Source organism: Corvus brachyrhynchos, unplaced genomic scaffold, assembly GCF_000691975.1.
Source record: "Corvus brachyrhynchos isolate BGI_N302 unplaced genomic scaffold, ASM69197v1 scaffold100, whole genome shotgun sequence".
Taxonomy (NCBI): domain Eukaryota; kingdom Metazoa; phylum Chordata; class Aves; order Passeriformes; family Corvidae; genus Corvus; species Corvus brachyrhynchos.
In genome coordinates, this window is record NW_008236230.1 from 2085654 (window position 1) to 2106349 (window position 20696).

At 37.4% G+C, this 20696-nt stretch overlaps 1 protein-coding gene across 3 annotated transcripts in view; it reads right to left on the reverse strand.

The window, feature by feature from the left end:
* FARS2 (phenylalanyl-tRNA synthetase 2, mitochondrial) overlaps positions 1 to 19579 on the reverse strand; it is a 231207-nt gene extending 211628 nt beyond the window's left edge. The window contains exons 1-3 of one of the 3 annotated variants that reach the window (XM_017746924.1): positions 19506 to 19523; positions 14392 to 14497; positions 6495 to 6552 (exon numbers count right to left, since the gene is read on the reverse strand). In XM_017746924.1, the coding sequence (XP_017602413.1) occupies positions 6495 to 6500 (6 nt within the window). In that variant the 5' untranslated portion in view covers positions 6501 to 6552; positions 14392 to 14497; positions 19506 to 19523. Of the gene's footprint in view, positions 1 to 6494; positions 6553 to 14391; positions 14498 to 19505 lie in introns of all 3 variants that reach the window. The other 2 variants (XM_017746925.1, XM_008643449.2) reach the window with 2 other exon arrangements.
* Positions 19580 to 20696: the final 1117 nt, after the last annotated feature.

The following is a 20696-nucleotide window of genomic DNA, read 5'->3' on the forward strand; positions in this document are numbered from 1 at the left end:
CTGCCTTAGCATGAACATACAGTTAAGTAATAAAAACCCACCAATGTGATTTTTTTCACCTGTGAACTGGCCAATGCTTTTTCAAATAATAAGAGCAGGAGTTCTCAGATACAAAACCAAACAGAAGGCTCAGTTTAAATCCAAATGAACAAAGCCTTCCACCAAAGAAAATAAACTTTCAAGGTCAAGTTACAGGATTTTAACTGTAGCATTTTCCACATGACATTCCCCTTCTAGTCCAACAAAAACAGCTGCTTTGGGTTTTTTAAGTAAGTATTTTTATGAAACACTTGAAGCAAAGCCTGAATCACTGAAAATTTGAGTGCAAAATGGACGTCCTTAAGTTTTAATTTCTGTTATAAAAATTAACCAGGATAAAATTTAAAGCTTATATAATGTTAATCGTTCAATGTTAGTAGCAAAATCTTCCTTCTATTCCCTCCTTTTGCTGACTGCATCTTATTTTTAAAACACCTGTGTTTCGATATGAGTAAGGTACATTGCCATGGCAGACAGATTTTACCCATGCTACAGGAATGAACAGAGCCAGCTGGTGCCACAGCCTTCTGATATCTTTGAGAATGGTAAAAAAAATTCTTTGAAGATACAACATACATTCTCATTTTATCAAGCATTAAACTCATTATAAGAAAAAAGCATGCCTGTAATGATCTACAGTTACACAGCCCACTGACACCATTCCATATCCTCTTTATAATGGTCTTCTGGGGACCTCCCAGAGCACAGCATCCTGCTTCTAGCATGCATAACACTGAAATACATTTTAGAAGAAATTTTAATCACCTAACCAGATATATTCCTAAACTTTAATCTTTGAAAACCTTTCACTTTGCTAAAAGCTTGCATTAAAAAAAAACCAGAACAGCAAAACCCCACTAAGTTTAAGAAATTTCTTTAAAAATCGGCTACTTAGTAAGGATTACTCTACCCAGACTTGAAAATATTTCAGGATTGTAGAATTTAGGCTCAAAAATCTCCCTAGGAACAAACATTTCTATTTGTCTCAGTGAAATCAGGTTCAGCTTTTGATCTTTTATGATTCCTCTTCGACATGAAATTTTATTACACATAGGACCTTAAATTGTTCCATCTTTCTTTAACAGATCTTTTTTCTTGAATGCATGCAGAATTATTTGGTATCTGCTCATTACATTGCAAAAGCAGAGTTTTTCTTCCCTTGCCTCTCCACCCAGGTTACCAGACTGAGTAATGGTCACCGAAAATAAAACTTGCTAACTTGCCCACCCATAAAAATGACACTTCTGGAAATCATAACTTACAGAAGTACAAGCAGCAGACGGATCCATTCTAATTTAAATATCTGAATCAGAGCCTGAAGGCCCAGTCGTTAGAAAATGGTCTTACTTTCATACAAACAGAGCTATCAATAGGTAATCAACAACACAGTAAGTATAAAATCTCAGTTTTGTTGTGTACCACTGAATCTTTTTAATAAACTCATTTTGCCTTATTTCTACTGACAAACACAGGTATTTGTGGAAAAATGGCTTTAAAAATATGATGTCTACCTGCTTAAAAAGATTCCTTCCTACGGAAGTGGACCTACGAAGTGGAATTATTTTAGCCACACTGGAAGAACAAATTAAATGCATGAAATCTTTGCCAATGCTGGCACCAGGTTACTTCACCTCCCACTCTAGGTCAGGAACATCAGAGTTTTTCTAGGACAACAGTCCTAACTCCGGCAAAGTCCAACCAGCCTACTATCAGACAGGTGAAACAGACTTTGTTTTTTGTCATATTACACCAGAAACCAACTTGTGTCTGCTGAATCAAGAGTGTTTGGTTTTGCTTTTAAGCTGTGTATCTACTCTAAGGGTGTGAATCTAATTATTTGGCCTCACTGTAGTATGCTAGGGGGAGTTTTGCTTAAATAATTCTGCTGGTTTTCCTGGCTGTCTTGGAAGATTAAGAAACTTCTGTGAGCAAAGCAAACAAATGCACAAAACAAAGCAGATGCTCTTGGTGCACAGTAGATGAGAGTTTTCAGCTACCTAGACATCCTTAATTATTTTCAGCAAAAAAGTCATCTGAGTAAAGTTGTTTGTTGTAGTAAAGGTTGTGCATTCCTCTGTTGAGGTAATCTCATCTTGGAACACTCAGCATTTCATTGACAAAATAAATAGAGCAGTTTTTTTCTTGCAACTAGTAAAAAGAAAGTGAAATCATAAAGAGAACCCAACAACACCTTTTTCTGTAGCACCTAGAGAAGGCAATAAAAGGAGGTTTTCAGGTTTTTCATGCCACTTGTAAGATACTCTGTTACTACTAAGCAATGGCAGAGGGCTCTCTTGTTGCAAGAAGCAGCAGACCCTTGGTCAGCTGAGACCCTTTAGCCCTGAATATTTAAGAATCAGCTTTTTAAAAGTACTTATGTTTATTTATTACCTTATATAAGAAGGGATTATGATGACTGTAAGACACAATTTGCGTTACACAGCAGTCATCAGTGCCTGGTGCACATTCATCCCCCAGGCTGTGGTATATTTGTATCTAGAAATTTATTTTGGGATCAACAGAGAACTCTCAAGAATTACCACAAACAGCTTTCTACAGAAATGCTGCTTCACATCTCTCTCTGTTTATGCTCTGTCTTGCTATGAGAGTAAAAGCTTAGTTCCAAATGCAAATCACAGATTATAAATATCAGAAGGTGCTAGATGTGTCATCAGAAGGGAACCCCTAATAGCAACCATCAGTAGGAAGTATAACCACAGTTTGCTAAGAATTTTGTATTCACATCTGGTGATGACATCTTTATATAGTATCATCAGTGATGCTCTGAACGGGTACAGTTTGATGGGTGCCTATCTTTGGTTCTAGTGATACTACATTTTAAGAGTGATGTATAGTAAGATATGATTTCACAATGTAAATACATTACCTATATATGCTTTGCCTCAAAAAATTCTACTAGCTTTTTATTTTATTTTTTATACAGCACCTCATATTTCAAGGAATGGAAACCAATTCAATTTAAAATCACTAATATTCTTTTTAAAATCAAAGTACTTTTAATACTTTCAGGAACAGTACAAGGTCACCTAAGTCCAGATTCTGGCTTGACCATGCACACCTGAGGCATGAACTCCAAAATGCAGATGATTTGGCTGCAGTGGTGAGGCCATGTGTTGGTGTGTTTGCTGCATATGTGCACATGGAGAATGCGGACTGCAAAATACATCCTCCTCTGTTAAACCACTTCAAGTTCCATAGAGGATTTTTCCATGTACTATAATGCTCAAGCAATCAAATTTGCATCAAATGGCCCACTCTACTAATTGTTGAAGCATAGATTGGAATATTCTCATAGCTCAAAAAAACTTTGACGGATACAGAAAATATAGTGAGAGCTGCTTTTCTCCACCATATTTTGGAATTGCAGTAATTTCCCCTGGAATGGGAAAAGCAGATACCCAATTCTCAAACTAGGTAATTAACTACTGCTTACCTCTCACTGGTGACAGGCACCACAAAGGAGCAGCTTTCCCAGTACTAATCGAAGATTGGAGAAATGAAGTTTCAAACACCCTTGCAAAATTGCAGGGCTGAACAAATGAACATTACAAGGAAAAGAGTTTGTGCTGAACTTTGCTTTCAAGATGCATAAGCCCTCTCTTTTGGTTCAGAAATTCCAACTTAGTCATCTCAGAAAGAAGTATGAGCTCCAGGATAGTATGATCCCGATACAAAGAACTCACTGGCCTAACAACTAGAATTCCCCTCCCCATCAAAGACACCCACAACATGCACAACCTTACTTAAAATCTCAGTTACAAGTCCTGCAGAGAATTAACACATCAGTTATGGTGAAGGTCTGTCTCCCATTTTCTAACTTCTCATGGCAAATACCACGTACTGAGGAGCAAAACTGCCCATAACGAAAGCAAAGTCTAATGATAGTAAGAGATGGATGGTCCCAGAACTAAGCTTAGGGATGACTTTTAAAGATAATCCCCAGATCAATCTCCTTTAGAAATGAATGCAATCCTCACAGAACTACAGGATCATAGAATAATTTCGGTTCAAAGAGTCCAGTGAAGGTGGCCTAGTTCAACACCCTGTCCAAAGCAGGTCACTGCTTTAGGTCAGGATTTGCCTAGTTGGGTTTTGAAAGCCTCCAGCAAGAGTTCCCACAACTTCTCTGGGCAACCTAATTATGGCTCATTTGGATTTAGTGCTCTCCCCACCATGAGTTCTTCATACAGAGAGACCCACACAAAACTAGTGCTTGCTAAGACACAAAAGCAAACCTAGAGTTGGCCTAACTGATGTTTTCAAAAAGGGAAAATGGGCAGATACTGTATGTGCAAAACTTGGGAAAGATTAAAGGTTCACAAATCACACAAAAAGAAATCTCTAACTTATACATCCACTTCTTAGGTCTTAGAAACTGCATTTACTATTTACTTCTATCTACTTTATCTATGCCTGATCTGTAGTACATTATGTACTATAAATGTCCTACCTTTTCTTTTCTTTTTGCATCTGGCTACCAACACGACAAAAGTTAAATATTAACTGATTTCTCAAACTCTTTTTAAAAATTATTTTTCACAGTTATGGATTTACATTCAAAACATCTAGAATATTTGTAATTCAGAATTTAGTTGTGGAAAGGGGGGTGTCACACCACAAAATTGGGAGAGTTCTCATTTTAAAATAATTCATTTCAGATGTCATATATCACAAATGGAGATGTTAATTAATGCAGAAAAATTGATGGGTTTATGATGAGCTATTTTGTATACTTTTCCAGATGATGGCAACATGCTGACAGCTTTAAAAAGTAGATGTGTTACTGTAAGGTTTATTGTCTAAGCAGCCTCCTTCCTCTGCAGCAATCTAACAGTTTACATTTACAGTTGATTATAACTTCTATTACGTTCCAATATTCCCTAATCATCTCAGAGACTGTGAAATACAGCATCATTTGTCTCAAGCTCTCTCCTGTAGACACACTATTCTTCTACAAGTATAAAAGACAACATACGCAGCGCCACCTCTTAAAGCATCCATTCTCAGTTCTCTTAAAATATTTCAGATAGCACAATTCTGTTTTCCTCTTCAGTAAGATGTGTCAGCCAACAGAACATAATTCATCCTCAGGTTTACAGTAAGCTTTCCTTTGCAAGTAGCAGAACCAGCAAAAGTTTATTTCCTCTGTGTTTGGAGGCAAAGTTAGTTTGCAGATTCAGTGGTAAGGGACAAATTCATCCTGCTACCTCTACTTTGGCTGAGGAATTTATAGGGTTTCTCTCCTTCATTAAGCCCTTTATTCTCATACACAACCTGTACCTTGCTGTCTCTAGTGACCCAGACATTCTGTGTGAAATTTAACTGAAGTGGAAAAAAGAGGGCTTACAGCAGAGGCACAAGTACCATCTTGCAGACATAATTTCCTTAGGCCTTTATGCTTAAAACCTGGAATTTTTAAGAAAAGTATTAAACTCAACATAACAGTGTCTTCAAAAAGTGATGCAAAACATAGCACCCAGCAACAGCCTAAGTGGAAGTAGCACTCTGGTTTTCAAAAATGATACAACTTTAGTCTATTCTCACCGATAAAGGTCACTGCTAAAGCAATCTGCCACTCTGGGGGCAGATTACACTTACGTACATCCACTTCACTTCTTTCATATCATTCGTCCAGGATACTCCCTGCTTTGACTGGGCTGCAACACATTTAAGTGTGAACAGATTGATTAACAACCAGAAATCTGAAACAAGCTGCCGCTGCATTTCACTGTAGATGAGCAGGGATTGCTGGAGATACTTTGTAGAATCAAACTATACGTGCAGAGAGGGCTGTGCAACACAAACTGCACATTTCAATATGGGTGATCCTGGGCAGAAGACAGAGAGTCATTGCTTTTTAAGGGTCTGCTTTTTCAAAAGTATTGGGAGGTATGACAGCAATGACGACGGTGTTTTTGAAACAGTAGAAACACACAGAAAACAACACACACAGAAAAACACATTGGAACAATAAGCTATTTCAGAGCCAGAGAAGTTGATGAACTGACATATTCAAGCACAAGAAACCTAATCCGAATTCCTAATCAGTAGAGGTCAGACAACCTCTTTTTAATTATATTCTAGAAATTTTTAAATTATATCCTAGAAATTCATGTAGCAGTCATCAAACAGAAGGTTTGTGACACAGTAAGAAAAGTTTTCCCAACTTGTACAATAATACCTTGATTTTTTAACTATGCTGTCTCAACATATACAACAAGCAAAACAGGATGTCTTGCTTCACAATACATTAGGTAATATATTAAACAATACTTTTCTTCTTTTAATTATGTTTGACACCAAAAAAGTAGACTGTGTATATATTTTCATTCACCTGTTTCTCAGATTTGTACCTTAAAAATATTGTTCTCCTTCTAAAAGGAATTACTCATTTTTAGAGAAACAAAGGCAAGTGAGAAAAATCATTTGCTTACCAACATCCCTTCTCAATTGCAAATGCAGCAGTAGCATTATAAGCTCATCAATCAGCAGCTAGAAACATATAAAACAAATAAATACTTAGATCACCTACTTAATTCCTTTTCTGTTCTCTGGATCACTCCCTCAAGCATACAAATAATTCTGTAATACACTCCAAAATCATTGCAGATGATACACAATAACACATCAGCATGGTCTAAGCATCGGTCATGCTTATTTGAAAAGGTAATGTCTGCCTCAAAAGGTGCCTATGTTCTGTGTTATGTTGCAGTTGCTACAAAATGTTTTCCTGTAAAGCAGTAGAGAAAATACCACCTAAAATCTCAGCATCTTGTTGGTATAGCATTTAATGTTGCTTCAGTAACTCTTAAATGCCCTTGAGAAAACAAATCAAGGCTCCTTTTAATATTGTTTGACACAGACATAATTTTTTCAGGTTAGGTCTCACTGACAGCTATGTAACTGATACCTTAGAGAAATCTTATTTATTGCTCTAAAAACTGGGTGCAAACTACCAAAAGTATAAGCAAACCCAAGTGACAGATTTATGGCTAGTTACACAGCTGATAAACTGAGAAAGTGTGGTGGTAGGCTTATAAGCCTTTCTCCCTTGATTTTTATACCTACTATTCCTATTTATGCTACTAACACACAAGAAGCTTTCATAAACTTTTAGATGTAAATCATTCAGACTCACAACAGGGTCTGCCAAAGCAAACAGGACACATCTACATGGAATCTCCGTGTCCAGTGTCAACACCCACAGCTGACTCCCACCACCCTTCCTTGCCCCAAGCAGTTCCTTAACTTCACCACCTGACCCAGATAAGGCACTGGGGCAGCTCACCTAATGACAAATAATACAGGAACAAATAAGGTGATAGAAATCTGGTTCAGGGTAAAAATATTTCAAATGCTTCAGATGAGAAATTCAGCCATTCTGAACTATGACTGTCCAGCAGCTATGCCTACAAACTTGCCCTTAGCAGAGGAGTTTTTTGTGGTTGCTTCTCAAACTTGCATAAATGTAAAGGTATCCCAACATGAAGCTGCACTGCTTTACATAATTGAAAATAAAATAAAAGACAGCATTAATAGAGATACCTTCAATGTGATCCATGATAAAAACATACTCTATTGGATAATTAAACGTATGATATTAGAGAACCTCCTTATTGCTCTGAGGCAAAGAGAACCTATCAAAAATTTGCATTTTTAACCCTTAATGTTAAATATAACATGGGGAGGTTAATGTATTTTAAAATTAGACATACAATAAAGTTACAATTTGCTCCCTTTTCTAGCATAAAAATATTTTCAATGACATAGAAATAGATCTGTTTTATGTGTAATGAAAGATGATCAGATTCAATCTTATCATTAGCAAGAAAGAAAAAGAGGTTTACCATAAAATATCTCTTTAAAATGGAGGTCCACCACTAGGAAAGCCCATTCTGTACTTGCCATATCATAGACACACCAATAAATATATTGGTTTATGTAATTACTATCTCAGTAGGTAAGGAACTAGAAAAGCCAACATCCCAGCATTTCCTGAGCTTACTACTAATTAAATCATATGCATACCGGTTCAATCCAAGGATGATCAAAGTTAATGAAAAAAATTTCAATTTAATTCAATGAACTGTGGATCAGTTCCAGACATCTAGCTGCTACTCCGTCCGCTTTCTTCTTTATCAAAAAGCACTCCAACAGTGTGAAAGTGAAGAGGGCTCCATATGAGTCTACAGATTTTGTGATTTTCTATTTCCCCTCAGATCTGAATTTTAAATTAATTATTTGACAGTTGACTACATTGCATAAAATTAAGTAATCTTTTCCATGAAGGTGTATTAGAGGCTACTCCGGGTTAGGAAGGAAAACTGACTACTAATATTACTGTTATATCAATAGCTTTAAAAGATTTCAACTATTTCTTTCATACACAGGTTTACCCTCATTATAAGTTGATTTGAGTGTCCCACTATTCACCCCTGCAACAATATATTGCCATATCAGAGCATGTAAAATGTCAGTCCAATGTACTAGAAATAGGGCACTAAATTTATAGGGCTTTCTAAGATGAACAGAAAGACAAATTAATGTCATCTAAAGCAAAAAAAAAAAAAAAAAGAATCAGTGCTCAGATTAAAAATCTATTTCTAGTCACATTTCAAATGCAATGTCACAACTGCCAAACAACTTCAGTAAACTGGACATTACATTTATGAAACCTATCTGAATAGCCTTTGCTTCAATTCTGATTAACAATGTTTTTTCACATTCTTTTTCACTAAATGTTTGTATTAAAAATGATAATTTAATTTTACCATCTCAAAATTCATCTCCCAGTGCTGTTCAGGTGCTTTGTAGCCATGGTTTCAGCAAATGTCCTTTCAGATCAGCCTAAAGGCTCTCATTCCTTTAAAACAGAGCTGGGAAGGAGCTGGTCAAAAATCTTTATTTAGGAAATCAATATATGCATCACTTTTAATAGCCACCGCATAATGTCTCAAATGCAATGAGTATCACATAGGAAATTAAATAATAATTAAAATAAACCTTTCCTGTTCAAGAATCAAGCCAGTTAAATGAAAACTGAAGTTGTCAGCTTTCAACAGGAAGAATAGTGTCTATGCCTGAAACTTCCCATTTCATCTATACAAGGACACAAGCTTAAACAAAAAATGGTGTTTTGGCGTAGTTTCAATAACATTTATGCATGCAGTGCTGCCTAGTTGGCCACCTTACCTCTTTCCTATTCTAAGACAGATTTCGAGCCTTTCTTGTTGGAAAAGGCTTTTTTTTTCAAATCATCACCTCCTTCTACTTCATGTTGGAGAAACACACTAAAACCAATGGAAAGGGAATGGTCCTACAACTTTTATTACCACACCTCAGGTCTCCTTCGCTGTACCTACTCAGAAGCCCTGGACAACTCTGCTGTGCCACTGGGAACCTAATGACCAGGGAGTCAGAGCTGCAGGATTTTATTCCCATGCAATGCAAAATTATCTCTCATGGAGACCTAAAATCCTGAACTGGAATGTGAAATGATCTCCCAGTATGCTTGCCCCTTCTCTCTCAACCCCTCTGTGAGATGAAAGAGGTGTAAAGAGAGAGATGTCAGAAAACGATGACTGAAATCTCTACCCTCTTTCTTCTGTTTTGCTTTTCCAGAGAAGTTTTCTGCAGAGCCACTTTTAGGCATCCAATTAAAAACAATATTAGCAGGGCTTTTTTACTGGGTCCAGACATGTAAGAAATGGTTCTTAAACTCAGCCCTTGCCTGAGTACACCATAGTTGCAAAATAACAGAGTTAGAGTTTAAGGTACAATGAGTAAAAACGGAGCCCTATAAATTTACCCATGTGCTAATAACTGCTCTTGAGAGAAAAAGAGATACTTTCTTATACTTTAAAACACTGCTAGCAGCTCATTCTCCTTAATAAGAGCCCACTACCTTTGAAATGTTAAATGGGACCTACTAAGAAGTAAATTCTGTTTGCTGTAACACTTCTTAGATAATGTGAAAACCTTTACTGGTTTTGTACAATTCCCTATCACTGAAGCTCTTTTCTGTTGAGTGAGTGAAACAGAAATCAACAACCAGCTTTTTTTATTCTCCCATTTTTGTGCTAGTGACTTAGGCTGTTGTTTTTCCTTACTGTTACCATAGTCTAGAAGCAGAAGACACCTTCATCTCTCAAGAACTACTACCCAAAGTCTTAAGCCAGAATTGCAAACACGTACTATGTCACAACAAACAAAATTTGTTTAGAAACTCTGTATCATCATTTACATTTGATCCCAAATCACATGTGTTGCAAACACAAATAAAGCATGAAAAAAAATAAAACAAAAGTATAGGGAAAAGCAGCTAGCCTACACAGAGTGCAGTACTGACTTGCATGTTGTAAAAGGAAAAAAAAACCCCACCACATCAGTTTCTAAACGACACAGTTCGTTCCAACCCATTTAACCTACACAAAATGCTGGACTCTCATGAACAGCAAAATTTGCAAACAATACAACAGCTCTGCCAGCAAATCTCACACAATCATAGTATCTGTCTCAATACAGTTGGTCTCACAGCAATACAAATTTCAGAAGGTGAAGCAAAAATGAAGTAAGATTGCACTGCTAAACATTTTCAGTTTGCTTTCCTTTACCCTGGTCTTTTTAGCAAACTTACTTACTCTATTTACATATTTATTTTTTTACTACTCCGCTGTTATTTCCTTGATTCCAGCACTAAAATTTACCATAGGTGAATGGATAATGTATTTCTTCTAAATCCCATATGACTGTCAAGCCTGTGTACTGCCTCCTCAGTCTTCCAACAAACTGCTGAGCCGCAAGATGAAGACTTACTTCACTCTTTGTAGGACAAGTGTACCCAAGAAGAAACAAAAGAATTAACTGCCTAGCCAACCTCCATTAACCACCTTAAAAATTATACTTTGCATATTCTACAGTTATGAGTGCATATGGGTTACCAAAAGACAGTAAACCTGATGCGCAAATATTCTACTTGTATTATGAAACATCTTCTGTGACTACACCTAATAAATGCATTAATTATGTTTAAAGCCTAAGGGTAAAAAAAGTAGTACTTTCCTTAAAAATACTTCAACTGCAACAACTGATACTGAATTATAAACAATGCTAGTTATAAATATTCATGATAAATTTAAGCCCCCTAAATTTAAAGTTCTGCCTATTCAAACAAATATAACTCAAATTTTAAAATGCATTTGCTCAATCCTGTTCCAATTTCCTGATACAATTGTGCTCTGGTTTTGTTAAAAGTTTACAGCCAGGATTAATTCATATGTATTCAGGCAGACCTACCTTGTAACACTGTATTTGATTACATCTGAACACAACGGCCTTTACAGCATCTCAGAGGTGCTGACATCTCCAATAACTTGTTAAAGAAGAACTAGTTCCAAAATATTCTGTAGCAAGGAAAGCAAGGCAAGCATGACTTAAAACACAGATTTAAATTGTGTCTCCATGCAGTCCCACTATCACCAGATTAAAAAAAAAGGTTTGAAAGTATAACACTAAAAAGAACAAGACTAGTATTGCTAACTTCTTTCTTTGTCACTAATGCTAGAAAATAGGAAATACTTGAGTCCATGGCTCACAGCTCCCTAGGATAATGGGCTTCCAAGCACCTTCATGTTTCAACAACTGTGATGTTACCAGGTAACATCTCCTATAAGGCTTGCTAATACTGATATACTTACTCTACACAAAGCCCAGCACAACGAACAAAAGAAATTCTTTGTCCGAAAGGCCTTGAGAAAGCCACGTATTTTAATTAGGTCAGAGAACCCTTATGTGACACCAGACACATGCAAGTCACGCTTCCCTCCAGAACAAGCTTCAGTGAAAGAAAACTGAAGACAGAGCTCAGAACGCACATCTCAGACTATGGCACAGAAGTATATATATACACATATATAAAAGTATATACATTTAAGACTATGCACAGAAGTGGATGGATGCTCCATCCAGTTTTTAAATAACAAAGGCAATACCCTCTCATCTTCCATTCCGAGCCAAGATATACACACTGACTAGGTGGAAGAAGATATGCAAGTCAGGGAACTAAAGAAAATAACAGCATAAAAGAATCAAGTTTTTATTATTAATGAAGAATAAGATGTTATTATAGCTCAAGGTCACACATGACAAAACAATCTTCAGTTAATGCCACATCTGTTACATACTGAGAGAATCAAAATTAAAAGAAAATAATTGTTTTGATTTTTTTTTCTTTAAAATCATCTGTAGAATTGCAATTTGCCACATGCTGAAAGATCGTGTTCCACACAGGCCCAGCAGGGTCTGCCACTCAGGGTCAAGACTGAGACCACAGGGGACACTAGGGTCAAATGAACTCCTAATATCAGGTGACAAAATAGGATTTGGTAGAATCTGCAATATCTCTTAAATTAAGTTTATTAAAAAATGAATCCTTTAAATAACAACTCAGGTAGTCTGACAAAGTAACTAGAATAAACATGGTGTTCCCACATACTTAGTTCAAGTCTATCCAGCACAGTTTCTGTTTGTAGAATGAATACTATATTAAGAATATAACTTGCCACAACAGAACAGCAGTAAAATGGTAGTGTAAAAATAAGACACATTGCGAATGGAAGTGGAGGGTGGAATACGAACCACAATCTGTGCAGGGAGGAAGAGGGACAGAAAGGAAACAGAAAAAGCTGACCTCTATCAAGCAACATCTCTCTATCTGTTTAGAACAACATTCTTTCATAAAACTTGACAAAGTTAGTGTGCCCACATAAAAAGCAAGCAGCTTTACTAAGCTCAACAAAACTTACCTCTATTTAATTACGTTTTAAATATGTGATAATTTTACGCTTACAATACCATGTCTGTCCATTTTACAACAAACTCTTCCCATAGAAAGACTTGGTGTAATTCACTATGCAATTTTCACACTGAAAGTAATTAGTATAATAAAATCAAAGTCAAAACAAAAGCTGAAAAAAAGCTATGTTCCCAGTCAAAATAAGTGAGAAAGCAATTTAAAAAATTATGCTAACACTCTCAAAAGTAAGAACACTCTCAGTGAAGGTCTTGAAAACTTTCATGAAAGTCAAACCAATTTAGAAATCCTACTTACACACAAAAAAAATAGAAGTACTATTAAATCTGTGTGAGGACCTGATAATTTGCTCTGTTTACCTGTTTTCTCCGTTTTAGATGCAGTGCATCTACTTCACCAGGAATCATTTCCAAAAAAGGAAAAAGTTAAACAAAAATTAAAATCAACTGCATAAAAATGAATTAAAGGAAACAAAGCATGTGTACTGCCAGGTTAAAACAATCAATCAAACAAACAAAATAAAACAACAACAACAACAAAAATCCCCACAACCTGACCTTGGTCAAAACCAATACTAGGCTACAAAGCATACCTGAAAAAGCTAATCACAGAAATTGTAGAACAAGGAGATACTTAATTCAGATCTCCAGAGAGATGAACTCTCACAAATGTTCCCAGAACAGTATTTCAAAGTATTTCTTCCCCCATTCCTCTTTCCCGCCTTTCAGCAGAATGTAAACCCATCCCTATAGGGAAGCTGGCAGCTCCACTTCATAGGTCTGCATCCCCATCTAAATCAACACTTATTCCCAGCTGCAGGGAACTCACAAACTTTATTAGGAGACACTGACCCCCATTACCTTTCACTGATGCTGCCATGGGGTCACATAGATAAGACTGGAAAGTTAATGGTGGGGTTTGTAAATTCCTAACTATTGCCTCTCCAGAGCTCCCTGAGTTCACTCTCCATTCACCAGAGCATCCCATCCTATCCTATCCCATCCCATCCCATCTTGCATCAATAATAACTGGTGTGTAAAGCATGGAGAACTTAATTCTGCCACCTCCTCTCACACTGAACAGCAACTTATTGCCTAGGTAGTTAGGCAGATTCCAAAGGGATTATATTCAAGGATCGGGACATGCTCCAATATAAAGATGTTAAAATTTGTCTTTCTGAATTTCTTTTTCAGAAGATTATTATTTTCTATCTCTCCCTCTTTCTCTCTCTCTCTCATTATTGTTACACACCTATCTTTATGTCTCAAGTCTCATAATTTTCTTTGCATTAGGCGTAAGGAAATGCATGAATTCTATATGGAAAGCAAATTTAGATAGTTATCATACCTGTCCTTAGCAGTCGCTGAAGATGAAGAAAGATATTTTAATTATTAAATAAACTAAAATTTAATTATTAATTAAAATGGACAGGGACTGAAAACTTGTTACTGACTAAAAAGGCTGGCAGTGCTGCTGTCAAAGACCAATTCAGAAAGCTAAATTTATTTTTGATTATTTACCTGCAAGCAGAGATAATCTTTCTTTAGCTCTGCTTCTTTTGCCTGTTAGCTTTAGTCAGTGCTTTGTTCCTTCTCAGGCTGAAAGACAAATTTTGACACGGTCACCCTAGATATAAAAAACAGAAACAGAAATAAAATAAAAATAAAATTCTATCTAGAACTGTGAAGGCATGTAAGGAAGTACTGACAATTCAGCTGATCTTACAAATGCATCAGAAGCATGATATATATAGGAACATGTCCCTAATGCACTATCACTCATTGTCAGAGCTCTGAGGACATAAAACCAATAGTGAGACGAGATGAAAGATCAAAAATGTCAAGGATCATGCAAAAGTAGATACCTTAAACTCTACCATTACTGCAGTCCCTAATATGGCTATATTGTTTTCCTCATTTCAACTAAAGGACTGCTCCATAGTCTTCTTTCATCTCCAGAAACTATTTGCTTCAGCTTCCTATTCAAACTGTTGATTTTTTTTCCTGATCAGAAGTCCAAGCTACTAGAACAAAAAGTCAAACATGGATGCACAGCACAACATAAAATGAAAATGTGCTGCAAGTGGAAAATCATATTCCCCTTCCCCTCATCTGACAGTCAGAAAACTAAATGGATTGCCTACTTACAATCCACTCAGTCCTTGATGTTTACCCATCCATTGTAAAAAACAATTTTGCTTAACTTTCTTCCACTAGAAAAAATTTAAAATATTAGTTCCTTCCACATGCCCCATTATCAGAGGTCACATCTTTCCAACACATTATAGAAGAACTTTCTACTTTTACTTTACCTTGGATAACATGTTTTCTTACATCAGATCCACACTACCTTACATCAACATGATACTTCTACACCTACTAATACTTTGATCTAGGAATTGCTTCCAACAAATAATCACACAAGAAGGATTTATAAGGAAATGGCTACTGAGGTGGAGTTTCAGGGAAGGACTTAAGCAGTGGTCCTTAAGTGGAGCTGGCCCCTAGCATCATCTGACAAGAAAGCCCATGCCCACAATGCAGGGAGCAGAAGAACTGGGATGCATGCAAGCAGCAGGATGTCTTTGATTTCACATGCTTGAGACATGCGATTGGGTAAGCAGAAAAAAACCCCACAGCACACAGGTGCTAGCTGTGCACCAATCCCCGAGACTGAAAGATGGAGAATCTGAGATGAAGGGCATGACCTTTACCACCACAGCATGACCGTGTGCATGCCTGTATACATACTTACATGTTTTTTGCACACTCACATACACATTTATATGTGGAAAAAAAAAGATACTCAAGAGAAGAAAGAACTTTGCTCTAGCAAAACATCTGAGGTGCAATCATGATCTTTAACTCAAAAGATTGGCAGTACCATTTGTAACCAACCTGCCAAACTGGAAATCACAAGTCAGCAAAAAATATACAGGGATGGCTACAAAGAGATTCTCAGTTGCTCTTAAACAAAGTATCAGTCCTTGTTTTACAGCTAAGTTTGCTTCCTCAGCTAAAATTTTCAATATCCTTTGAAAGAGGACAGAAATAATATCAAAATAACTACATAATTTAGCCTGTCTGGCTGACAGTTACTGAGAAATAGGATGATAGTGTAAATTGCAGAGGAGGGAGAGGAGTTACACAGTGCGACTCTAAAGGGGCATAAATAAAAAAGTGGGATGAACTCAGGGAAGAGGGTGGCATAGGATGAGCATCAGAAAACATTTCTTAACAGCAATACAATATAAAGTAGAATATATTTTCCCACAGAAAGGGAAGTTATTTAAGGCTGAATTCGATAAAACACTGGAAAGCACAGCAAAGAAAGCATTTCTGAATTGATGAGGTCATGGATGAGAACACTTCATTAATACTGTCCTTCATGCTTCTCATTATTAGATTTCTGAGCAAGATTTCAGTATGACAAAAAATTACACAGCAAAAATATGATAATTTTTTGTTGGGTTCTTGTCTTCATCAGCATTAAGGTTAGAAGTGTTTAGAAGTGTCATTTGCATTTGATGCAACTATTACATGCTGAACTATTTAACCATTATTGGTAATTTTAATCCCTATCAGATATTCTCTTGCCTATAACTGTAACACAAAATTATCCATTTAATTCTGGCCTTTTATAGTGTTTTTATTTCAAGCATTTCATAGGACTTTACCAATATACATCCACTAAGAACACCTTTCAAAATCAGTATGGTGTACAGCACTGCATTTCATTGATCCAGAAGTTATCCTGCGACTCCTGAACTGTCCAGCTCCTTAACTGTCAGGTAATACAATGCCCATGAAGGCCTCTGGAGTTGCACATGGCCACAGGAAATTAGAAAGTTAAAACTGTGGCCAACAGGGAAGACAAAATTCAGTGTTTCTTTTAGTTCAATGCCTGCAGCACAAGAGATCATGAACTAGCAAAGGTTTAGGAGCAGTGGTAAAACACGTATTCCCTTAAAAGACCTAGTACTACAACAGGCAATGCACTGCTGGTTGTGGTTTGGTTTTCCTATTACTACTATTCTTACAATCTTACTTTAAACAACACAGAGCATTCTGCAATTCAGTTTGGAAAGAGATGGGGTAACTCACAAAAAGATGACCAAGAGAAGAGTTTTGTCACAATTTTTCCTTCCCTCTGAACTCCCAGGTAGAATTTTTTTAAATGCACAAAGAATTTAGGAGTATAGCTGAATTTGAAATATGGAAGTTTCTCCTCCTAAATAAAAATGTTCTTTTCTACAGGGCAACCAAATAAATGCAATTTTTTTAAAGTAGCAGAGTCAATCAAGGCCTCTTGTTGATACTGTGGAAATCTTATTCACCATAGGGAATGGTTAAATTATAGTTTGTTACATTTGTCACTGAAATCCCAAAATTCTTGTGATTTATAATCCTTCTTTCAAAGGTCCTACTCTACACTGTGCAGGATATCACTGTGCACGACCCTATCAACCAAGAACTAAGAGCAGGAAAGAAAAGAGATACCACACCACTGCAGCACAGAAAAATTAGCATGTTTTCATAAACTGAAAAACAATTATTAAAAGAGATTATAATATCACTACAATCAATTATCCTTCTGACCCCCAAAGAAAAATAATGAAAACCAACAGCAGCATGCCAGGAAAGCATGTGCTCTCTGAAAGTGTTCAGTGTCATGTCATAAAGCTGAAATAGTGCACCACAAGGAACAATCCGGCATCAGACGACAGGACATAGAATATGTTCTAGAGAACAGAACAGCTGTTTCTTTCACACCAGTCCACAGCCTCTGCAGGTATTTCATCCAAATTCTTTTCCCCCCCTTGTCTTTTAGCAACTACACACTTAAACATTCCCGGTACTATTATATCCTTTTTAAAGTGCTTATTTATCTCAAGAGATGCAGAAAGGCAAGACATATGCCACCTTTGTTCCCAGACCAAAGGCTGAAAGCAAAAACTTCTATACAAATGAACACCCACCAACCCTAAATTCAGGTGTAGTTTTCCCCTCAGGAATGAGGAGGTAGCTAATGAAGTGGTTATTACTGCTTCCCCATACACAGGCTCCAGTGTCACAGGACACACAGCGGTCATTTGGGCTGTGTCCATCCTTTCAGTTCCCTGCAGGCTTGCAGTGACATTGCACATTAACAAAGGCCAGCAGAAACACGTGTATCCCAGTCACAGCAATGTCCACTCCCTGCAGAATGACATGACTTCCGGGACCATAACCCATCTCTTCCAAGAAACCACAGTAGCAAATGCGGAAGATTATAATTAATTTTTCCAGTTAACAGTGCCAACCCAACTGCACAACGGTGACAAGTTTCTGCCAAAAATTGATCTTCCCTCCTTGAGTGTATTAAAGGTTAATCTAGAAAAGGGAGACAAGAGGAAAGACTTCTCTCCTTTGATAGATTTACTCTGCATTTAATCACACATTGTATGCGCTTACTGCTTATTCTAAACATAGGGGGTTTCTAGGCTTTTTCAAGAGACAAACATGGTTACCTAAAAAAAAAAATGTAAAAAAACAAAACTCACAAAAACTGTCAGGGAGTTTCCTGAGCAGGATTAGCATCTGAGGCTATCTAAAAATAATTTATAATTACTTTTCAAATATTAAATCAATAGCGTTCTTGTAAACAAAATTTGCTTAATGCTTTCATCCCAGTTACTCCCTCATCATTTAGAGATACAGACTGCAACATGAAAACTTTATTTCCAACAATACCTGAGGGCTGTTGTAAAATTAGATGGAACAACTGCCACACTCATCCACAGAATGACATCACATAACTTTGCTAAACTCTCAAACCTAAGTTTGGCTCTGTATGTGACAAAAACATTATCTTTTTAAGCTGTCTGAAGCCCACCATCATAACAAAGGGCAAGGTGGCCACTGCTACTTTCAGGGAAGACGGTAAGTCCATAGATACAAAGCCAGAGTTCTGCTATAATACGTATTAAGCAGCCCAGCCAGCAACAGCTGCAAAGATAGGGAGCATCAGCACCCCAAATGGGCTCTGATTCTGGCATGGCAATTTGCATCAACAACATGGCTTGGGCTACAAGGAGCATTTGGTTGGTCCCACTGGCAAATGAAGGGCACGCTTGCTTTGTATTTCTCCATGTGGGTGTCCTGAATGCCAAGACCTAAACCAAAACACACTGCTTTACAGCTTACAAGGGAAGGCCTCAAAAGCAATGCTCATCCCAGTACTGCAGCTGCATATGTTTTTCTACATTTCCTGTAACATTTCTAGTTTTGGTTTTGATAAAGAGAACATCCAGGAAATTTTCTGCATACGGAAAATCTCCATTTTCAGAAGCCTAAAAGGGCTGCTAAAACATAGCATACCTGTAAAGATAAACTTGAAATAAATTCATGTGTCTATACTAATTACATCCAAAAGCACAGAACTATTTTAGTTCTTTAAAACAAACTGTAAATTGCATCAGATGTAAAACTGACAAGAATACTCAAATGCATATGCAATAAAATATGAGTTAAATTAGAAGCAGCAATTGAAGCACTGTTGCCAGAGATATGTAGAGTATCTACATGATAGTTGTTTTACACATCTACTTTATAGAAAACAAACTGTGAAGGAAGTAGGAACCCTGTCATGATACCTGAAAGGAGGTTCTAGTGAAGTGGGGTCTGGTCTCTTCTGCTGTGCCTGCAGTGAGAAGACCAGAGGAAATGGCCTTAAACTGAGACAGGAGAGATTCAGGTTAGATAGTAGAAAAAAATGTTTTCACTGTTAGGGTGGTCAGGCATTGGAATAGGTTGCCCAGGGAGGTGGTGGAATCACCATCCCTAGAGGTCTTTAACAGGCACCTGGATGCAGTGCTGGGTGAGGGGATTTAGTGGTTTAGGGGTTACAGTGGCAGTGCTGGGTGGACAGCTGGACTGGAGATTAAAGGCCTCTTCCAACCTTGATGATTCTATGATTCTAAATAAATTGTACTGCTGATAACATTCAAAAATCAGCATTAAATACAGCTGTGGCATAATACCTCTAAGTTACGAAGTTAAGTTTATTCTGCAGTGGCAAAACTTTAAGCAAAGGAGGATGCTTGATGTATGGTTTAAATAACAAAATTCATCTTAAAACCAGATATTGAGAGAGGAACAACTCAAACATCCCTATAACATAACAGCCCCTGGTACACTAGCACAGATGAACACCGATGGCAAATGTCTATAGTGATTTCAGAGAATCACAGAATGTTGGTGTTGGAAGGGACCTCTGAAGACCATCTAGTACAACCCCTCTGGCAAGGCAGGGTCATCCTGAGCAGGTGACACAGGAACACATCCATGTGGATTTTCCATGTCCCCAGAGAAGAAGACTCCACAAACTCCCTGGGCAGCCTGTTCCAGTGTTCTGCTACCCTTAATGTAAAGTTGCTTCTCACATTGAGGTGAAACTTTTGTGTTCTAGTTTATGGCCACTGCTCCTTATCCTTTTGCTGGGCATTACTGAAGAGTCTGGCATCAAGCTCTTGTAACTCACCTTTGAGATATTTATATTATGAGATCCTCTGACAGTCCTCTATTCTCCAGACTAAACAGGCCCAGCTCCCGCACTCTCTCCTCATAAAGACAGATGCTCCAGACCCCAAATCATTTTTGTGGCCTCAGCAGGACTCTCTCCAGTACGTGAACACTGACTGCAAATGTATACAGCGGTTCCGAGGCAACCCCCTGCACACATCACTTGTTGCTCCTTTCCTGCCCCAGTATCCATCCCCCCGCGCCAGCATCCACCTCCCCGTGGCACACCAAGTACGGGGCGCGCACACCACGCTGCTGCCCTC